General features: G+C 43.9%; 1 protein-coding gene across 1 annotated transcript; it reads left to right on the top strand.

The window, feature by feature from the left end:
• The first annotated feature begins 5,674 nt into the window (after window positions 1–5,674).
• Window positions 5,675–6,558, top strand: LOC114526084. The gene is made up of 2 exons (XM_028547586.1): window positions 5,675–6,016; window positions 6,100–6,558. The coding sequence occupies exons 1-2, from the start codon at window positions 5,675–5,677 to the stop codon at window positions 6,556–6,558; spliced, it is 801 nt and encodes a 266-aa protein (XP_028403387.1).
• Window positions 6,559–8,233: the final 1,675 nt, after the last annotated feature.

The raw sequence follows: 8,233 nt of genomic DNA, 5'->3' as shown, positions 1-8,233 counted from the left end.
GACTGCCTCACTCTTTCCTCTGTATCTTAAATCCCCTTGCAAGCAGATGACCTCGCATTCCTTGTAACCACAATTTTAAATTGTGAACTGATTTCCACAACAATATTATCTAGTTCCTCATCACTAAAACTGGCATAAGACTTTTTAATGGATAAATTGTACTCCCGAAGTCGTCGATATACTGTTTTTTTACTGACACATAGCATTTTTGCAATGTCTGTAACTTTAAAGCCATATTCAAGAAAAAGTTCAATTTGTTCCTTGGGAATCTTAAGCTTTGGTCTTCCACTAGTTTGAGTAGAAGTACATGTAGTAGTCTCGTTGTACATGAAAAAACTAGAAGTATTTTGCCTTAATTCGCAATTATTAATAGCTGATAATAATTCTTGGGCTTGAAGAAGATGCTCAACGAACGTTTCTTCCCTTTCAAAATAATCTCCAAACCTTGTGCACAAAGAAATGAGCTAATCAAGTCGGTACATAGCGTAGTCAACATCAACATCATGATTTCCTACACCATTCAAACAGTTGAGTAGATCACAAATAACTGCCTTAAAATTGTTAGTCAACAGTACCTGCGGCGTTTGGTGTTGGTCTTCGTTTTGTAATGTACGAGATGACATATATCTTGGTCAAAATGTTTTAAATGAATTGTATAAATTTGCTGTTTCCAAAAACATTTGTAAGCTGGCCAGAAAATTTAAAATGATTTATGCGCCCGCGTGCATGGAAGGTAGTACTTCATAATATAGCTGTAGATTCGTATTGGCTACCCATTGTTACGAGATAATTATAACAATAGCAATGGCATGCGCTGAACACGTGAACAGTCCATTTTTAAGTAGTGACGAAGAGACGATAATTAGTGGGGAAAAGTTGGGAAAAGTACGGACCATGAGGAGATTTTGTTTGGAGGCTAGAAAGAAGATATGTGATTCAAGTATTGACGAATTGAGTATTTTAGACGCATATTTATGATAATAAACAAAGCATAACATTACGTGTGACAGTATAATTTAATATCATAACATTGGTGACCCCCGACGAGAACGTATTGTTTACAAAATACAAAGCACAGCCGTCAAAAGGAACGATGCAAAGGGACGCTATAGTTGACATTCCAGAAGTCGGAAACGTCGAAGAAACGGTCGAATCACTACGAACGCAGATGGCAGCCATGCAAGCTGCCATTGAAGGACAATCATCATCGTCATTTTTTCGCCCAAAATCCTTCAGTGGGTTTTCGTATGAGGATATTACCGACTTTATCGAAAGATTTGAACGATACAGCAAGTTTTATAATTGGACAAACGCCAAGAAACTGTCTGCATTAATGCTATTGTTTGAAGGCCCAGCGTTGGCATGGCTACATACGGTACCAGACGAGACAAGGAACAATTATGCTAGTCTAATAACGGCCCTTCGACAGCGATTTGCTTCACCAAACGAAGAGTTCCTTCAGAGACAACAATTAAATGACCGAAAGCAAGGTAAGAGCGAAAGCCTTAACAGTTACACAGAGGACATTATTCGTAGATGCAGCCGACTTGGACTTAATGACACCAACAGAATGAACTGTTTCATATCAGGACTAAACGACGAGTTAAAATCGCATGTCATTTTGAACCGCCCAACAACATTTGAGGAAGCCGAATCCTTGGCGCGCCTGAAAGATACTGTCAGCAGAAGTACAAAATGTGGCAAAGCAGAGTTACCTGCTCCAAATAATGTAATAAATCAGATACATGATCTCCTAAATGAGAAAAAAGCTTCAGAGAAACAAGTAGAAACAATTTCTAATGATAACCTCAGAGAACGACAACGCCTAGCAGAGCTCGAGGGCCAAGTGCAACTTTTAATGTCCACTATTGACCGACCACGAGCATCCACAGTAGCACCTATTTCAACCAATTATCCCCTGTTCAGACTCCCTCTACCCAGGATATCGACGCCATGAAAAGGGATATCATAGCAGCAGTTCGAGACGAAATCAGGAAAGACACACCACAAAATGCCCCAACAGACCGACAGGATTTCAGTAGGAAACAGATATCCCCGGCGAGACAGCAGAGGACGAAACCTTCGAACAACGGACGGGCAGCCAATCTGCAATACCTGCCAAAGAGTTGGGCATGTTGCAAGGTATTGCAAGGAAGCAGGTACGTCCCGTTTATCATCCGCCCCCAAAGTCGCTATGTCCCTCCTCCCCAGCCCCCTTATCATAACTATCAGTATCCCTTAGCACCACCACCACATCCTGAGAATAATGCTGGGTATTTAAACTCCCAAGGGCCTTCCATATGGGGACACAGGGGGGCCCGCAAGTAACTGGATATTCCCCACCAAATCGATATCACAACAGCTCTTATCCAGACACGTTTTGGCAAACGAGTGGACATTTCAATGAACATTATTCACCACATGTCCAACCCAGCCAACAAAGTCAGTTATACAAACACAACCACCCCTTCTACCCTCTACATTACCTAGAGATATTAATGTTTCCCCTAAAGTCCCAGTGCCAAATGTACGTGATAGATCGGAAATTCCATCCATTTCCCCATCAACTAATGTCCTGGATCAGTCAACCCAATTCAGTAATGTTTTGATTAATGGTACTGTATCACTAACCCCTATACAAGTTCTTGTGGACACTGGTGCTGCTGTGACAGTAATCAGTACAGAATTTTACCATAAAGTTTTAAGTACATCAACACCCCTAGAAAATAGTGAAGTGCTCCGATCGGTCAAAACGGCAAACGGTGCTCACATACCAATTGAAGGCGTTGTGACCTTTGATCTCACTTTGGGGCATACAAAATACAGCTGCAGCGCCTATGTAGTGTCCGGTCTTAGCTATTCTACCGTTCTCGGTCGCGACTTTCTGCAACAAAACCGTGCTATCATCAATATGGGTGCCCATACCGTTGAATTTTTGGGTGACAATGTGCTCATGTTTGCGGATGAAAATTGCCCACCCAGCTCCTTGCCCGTTAAATGTGGTCAAACCCAAGTAATTGATGCACATTGCGAAGCTGTCATTCCAGCAACTGTTGGTCAGATAACAAATAATGTTATTGGTTTAATTGAGCCAGGAGAGAGACTCCTCAACAGATACCATCTAGCTGGTGCAGCATCCCTGGTATGCCCAGACATACAAGGAAATATCCCTTTCCGGTTACTAAATCCAACTGATGAGCCTGTCACAATCTTCCGTGGTGCCACATTAGGACAGTTCACACAAAAAGATTTCGAGACCACACCTCTTACTGATCCGCCCACCCCTACGTCATGTACAGGATTACCCACGACAACTCAGAGAAGCACCTCACTACCTATTATCAACCCCTTGGCAAGCACAATCCACCAATCTGATTTCGCTGATCTGCAAGACCCACCTAGAACACCAACCCCACCAAGCCCAACTCCGCTTCAGCCACGCCCTCTGATTTTCCCAACCTGACCAACTCCGTGTTGTCTAACCCTGAGAAACAAGCCCTCTCAGAACTGCTTATCGAATACTCCGACGTCCTGTCTCATTCAACCAAAAGCTTGGGTCGAACAAACCTGGTCCAACATAGAATTGATGTCGGGCCTAGTCCCCAATTCGCCAACCTCCATACAGGGCCCCCCACACCAAACGACGAGAGATTGAAAACCATGTTCAAGAAATGCTGCATGCAAACTTGATCCAACCTTCCAATAGTCCGTGGAGTGCTCCAGTTGTCCTGGTCAAGAAAAAAGATGGCTCATCCCGTTTCTGTGTAGACTATCGTAGGCTCAACTCGGTTACACGTAAGGACAGCTATCCAATTCCACGAGTAGATGATGCTTTAGATGCTCTCTCTGGAGCCAAATACTTCAGTACACTCGACCTTCGTAGCGGTTATCATCAAGTCGAAATGGACAAATCATCTCAACAGTACACAGCCTTCGCCACGGCATCGGGTTTGTACGAGTTCTGTGTGCTACCTTTCGGTCTGTGCAACGCGCCTTCCACCTTTCAACGCTTAATGCACCAAGTACTCCAAGGATTGGACGGGAACATCTGCCTAATATATCTGGATGATATTCGTATTTTCTTGCACATTCGACGAACACCTTTCCCGCCTAAGATTAGTTCTCGATCGTCTACGAGCGGCTAACCTTACTTTGAATCCGAGTAAGTGTTTCTTTGGCCAACAATCTGTGTCTTTCCTTGGTCACCTTATCTCCCAACATGGGATCCAACCTAACCCCGAGAAAACACAATTGGTACGTGACTTCCCTCGTCCTCGAAGTGTAAAGGACATTCGTGCTTTTATTGGCCTTGCAAGTTACTACCGCCGGTTCGTGAAAGACTTTTCATCAATTGCCGCTCCCCTCACTCGGTTGACCAGAAAGAATACCGCATTTAAGTGGGATGAGTCATGTGAAAGAGCCTTTAATTGCCTGAAGAACGCCCTGGTTACACCACCGATTTTGGCGTATCCAAATCTCTCCCAACCCTTTCATCTACATGTTGATGCCAGTGCAACCGGACTCGGCTATATTCTCGGTCAGAACATCGAAGGGCGAGACGTTGTCATCGCGTACGGCGGTCGGCAACTCAATAAGGCTGAATGTAACTATAGCACTACGGAACGGGAAGCACTCGCGGTTGTTGAAGCTATTAAGAAGTATCAAGTTTACCTTTATGGGCAAAAATTCTATGTCCATACAGACCATCATGCATTACAGTGGTTGATGAGCATCAAAGACCCCACCGGCAAACTGGCACGATGGGCCCTCCAGCTTCAACAGTATGACTTTGCAATCATCCATCGCCCAGGCACATCGAATGGTAATGCCGATGCAATCTCTCGCTTACCATACTCAAATATCCACATCACAGCCATCGACACCCCAGGAGTCCAAGTTGACACCATTCGTCATCTGCAACGCCGAGATCCAGACCTGCAAAACCTGATAACCTATCTCGAATCTAAGGAACTGCCAAATGATCAACGCGTAGCCAGAACTTTGCTCCTCCACGTTGATGATTACTACCTTAACGACGACCGTATCCTCTGTCATCTTTGGTCCCCTGGCAAGCGAAAGGCTGGTAATCTCTTCAGCCAACTAGTAGTTCCGGCTTCTCTGCGTCACGAAATCCTTACTAATGCTCACGACGACACTACTAGTGGACACCTAGGAATTCAAAAAACCTATGAGAAGTTACGGCGAAAATACTATTGGTTTGGAATGTTCAAAGATATCGAACATTGGTGCAAATCTTGCATTGACTGTTCTATGAAGAAGTCGCCCCGTTATCGCCGTCAAGCCCCACTTCTTCCCATCCCCGTCGAAGGAGCATTCCACCGCGTAGCTGTGGATGTTCTCGGTCCGTTTCCCGTAACGAATTCTGGCTCGCGTTACATTGTCGTCTTTTCGGACTATTACACGCGTTGGCCTGAGGCATTCGCCGTACCCTCTTGTGAAGCTCACCGTATCGCTTCCCTTCTCATTAACGAGATCATGACGCGACACAGTGCACCCCGGACCATCCTTTCTGATCGAGGTAGTAACTTCCTGTCAGCCCTTGTCAAGGAAACGTGCAAACTGATGAACACAGCTAAATTAAACACAACGCTTACCATCCCAAACTGACGGGTTAGTAGAGAGATTCAATGGTACCCTGGCACAAACCCTTTCTATGTATGTTAGCACCAACCAAAAGGATTGGGATGAACATCTTCCACAAGTCTTGTTTGCCTACCGAGTATCTCCGAATGCTACCACTGGAGAGTCACCGTTTTACTTACTCTATGGTCGTGAACCTCGTCTCCCAATGGACGTTAGCCTACTTCCACCTACCAATCTTAGCCCGTCTGTAGCTAAGCATCGCGCCCGTATTGTGACAACCCTTGAGGAAGTCAAACAGCTTATCCAATCCAACACCCAGCGGGCTCAACTTAAAATGAAAGCCAGGTATGACCAGTCAGCGCGTCAACCTCCGTACACAATCGGTCAAAGAGTGTTTTTACACCAAAAAACCGTAAAGGGTTGTCAAAGAAACTGCTCCACAATTACCACGGACCGTACCGGATCGTGGAAAAATTATCCCCTGTTCACTTTAAGCTGCGAACCTTGGAAAACAAACTAGTTCACGCTCCAGTTCATGCAAACCGATTAAAACCATATTTCGATCCGAAAGATCGGCCGATCGAAGCCCCGCAAGAAGATCCAGATATGGATAGTGAACCATATCTTCATGATCATGACATACCAGCGGACAGTTTCCCCTCCTGTGTATCTCATGTCTCTACAAACTGCCCACCACTTAGTCATTCTAATGACGCACCAGCGACCGGAGTAACCACATCCGCCCAAGAAAATGTAAACCACATCTATGATGCCGAGCAAATTGTTGGTCATCGCGTCCGCCATGGAAAACCTGAATATCGTATCAAATGGCGCGGATATGGAAAACGGCACAATACGTGGGAACCACCAGACCACATTTTGGATCAACGTCTTTGGACAGATTTCTATGCCCGACATCCCGAACACCGTCCAACAGCAAACGTTAACAATTAATCTTTAATAAATAAGTATTTTTATATTGGTTCAAGTTAGTTTTTCCTCTGAACAAGCCAGGGGGCTTGTTTTTTGCAGAGGGGGGTAATGTTACGAGATAATTATAACAATAGCAATGGCATGCGCTGAACACGTGAACAGTCCATTTTTAAGTAGTGACGAAGAGACGATAATTAGTGGGGAAAAGTTGGGAAAAGTACGGACCATGAGGAGATTTTGTTTGGAGGCTAGAAAGAAGATATGTGATTCAAGTATTGACGAATTGAGTATTTTAGACGCATATTTATGATAATAAACAAAGCATAACATTACGTGTGACAGTATAATTTAATATCATAACACCATTGCCTATCCAATACGACCTATTGCCAATGCAATACGACCCATTGCCTACCATTACGACCCATTGCCTATCCATTACGACCCATTGCCTATGCAATACGACCCATTGCCTATCTAGTAGGACCCATTGCCTATCTAGTACGACCCATTGCCTATCTAGTAGGACCCATTGCCTATCTAGTAGGACCCATTGCCTATCTAGTACGACCCATTGCCTATCTAGTAGGACGTATTGCCTATCTAGTACGACCTATTGCCTACGATTATACAACAATTTAGTCCCTAATTCCCCTCCATAACATTAAGCGAGAAATTATGCTTTGCATGGAGTGGCGACTACGAATCTTTAAAGCAGTTCATACATGACGACCTAGATCTCGAAGGAATATGGTCGCAGCCCGGTGGGGATAGAAAACTTTTCACTTTCGATGAATCTACCATATTGTGAAAAAAGAATAAGAATCTTTTGTACCTTGATGGTGCGAGAGCGAACGAGATTACACAAAAGTTTTGTAAGCTGATATGCTCTTCCGAAGCTCCCATTTTGGACGCTCGGCAGTCGGGCATGCAATCGTCTACAGTCAATGTAATTCTAGATGACCTTCAACAAGGCCAGTTGGTAAACTCGGAAGCGATTCGGGCTTTATCGGGGACGATTTCTCACATAACATCGGTGATTTCGCATTTCCAGAGCTTTATGGATAAAGATAAAGACGGCCAAGACGATTTAAACTCGGCAGCGCCTCCGAATGAAGCGAGCGAACAATCTGAATATATTAATCAAGATAACATTAATGATGCAACAATTGTGAAGCCTTTTGTCTTGAACGATTTCGCAAATCCTAATATGATCAATGGGCCGGAATCTGTTAACGATCTCACTAATCAAGAACCCATTGTTATTGATGATGCATGCGAAAATACCAATGATAGCCTTGTTGTCGTGAAATTAAGTGAGAACGAACAGTTAAAACCTAATAATGATACAACAAGTGCTGAGCCGACTTCATCGCAAGAATGTAAATTAACTTACGCAAACACTGTAAAGTCATCTCATGCAATTGATACGAGTAATAAACCTAAGGTAAACCTGCAGAAATCACCAAGCAGAAACAAGGTGCCTTCTAGCGAGTCCGATGGTTTTATCGGAGTAGAGCGAAAGCGAAGAAAAAAAAGAAATTTTTTCTATCTGGTATCGCCCAAGACGTGAATGAAAATCAGATTTATCTTACTAAAGAAGAAAAATATAGTCCCAACATATATCTCCATTTTCCCTAGTCGGCGCAGTGGAACCCTTTCATCGAAGATCCATGTCCCCCTGGCTGCTAGTTCA

The sequence above is a fragment of the Dendronephthya gigantea genome, unplaced genomic scaffold (assembly GCF_004324835.1).
Source record: "Dendronephthya gigantea isolate DGI-Jeju-01 unplaced genomic scaffold, DenGig_1.0 000037F, whole genome shotgun sequence".
In the NCBI taxonomy this organism is placed as follows: Eukaryota; Metazoa; Cnidaria; class Anthozoa; order Malacalcyonacea; family Nephtheidae; genus Dendronephthya; species Dendronephthya gigantea.
This window is presented reverse-complemented; position numbering and strand designations above follow the sequence as displayed.

Coding starts and splice junctions, on each gene's coding strand:
- LOC114526084 (XM_028547586.1), top strand. CDS start 5,675: ATGTATGTTAGCACCAACCAAAAGGATTGGGATGAACATCTTCCACAA. Junction 6,017..6,099: donor TGTTTTTACACCAAAAAACC/GTAAAGGGTTGT, acceptor GTTCACTTTAAG/CTGCGAACCTTGGAAAACAA.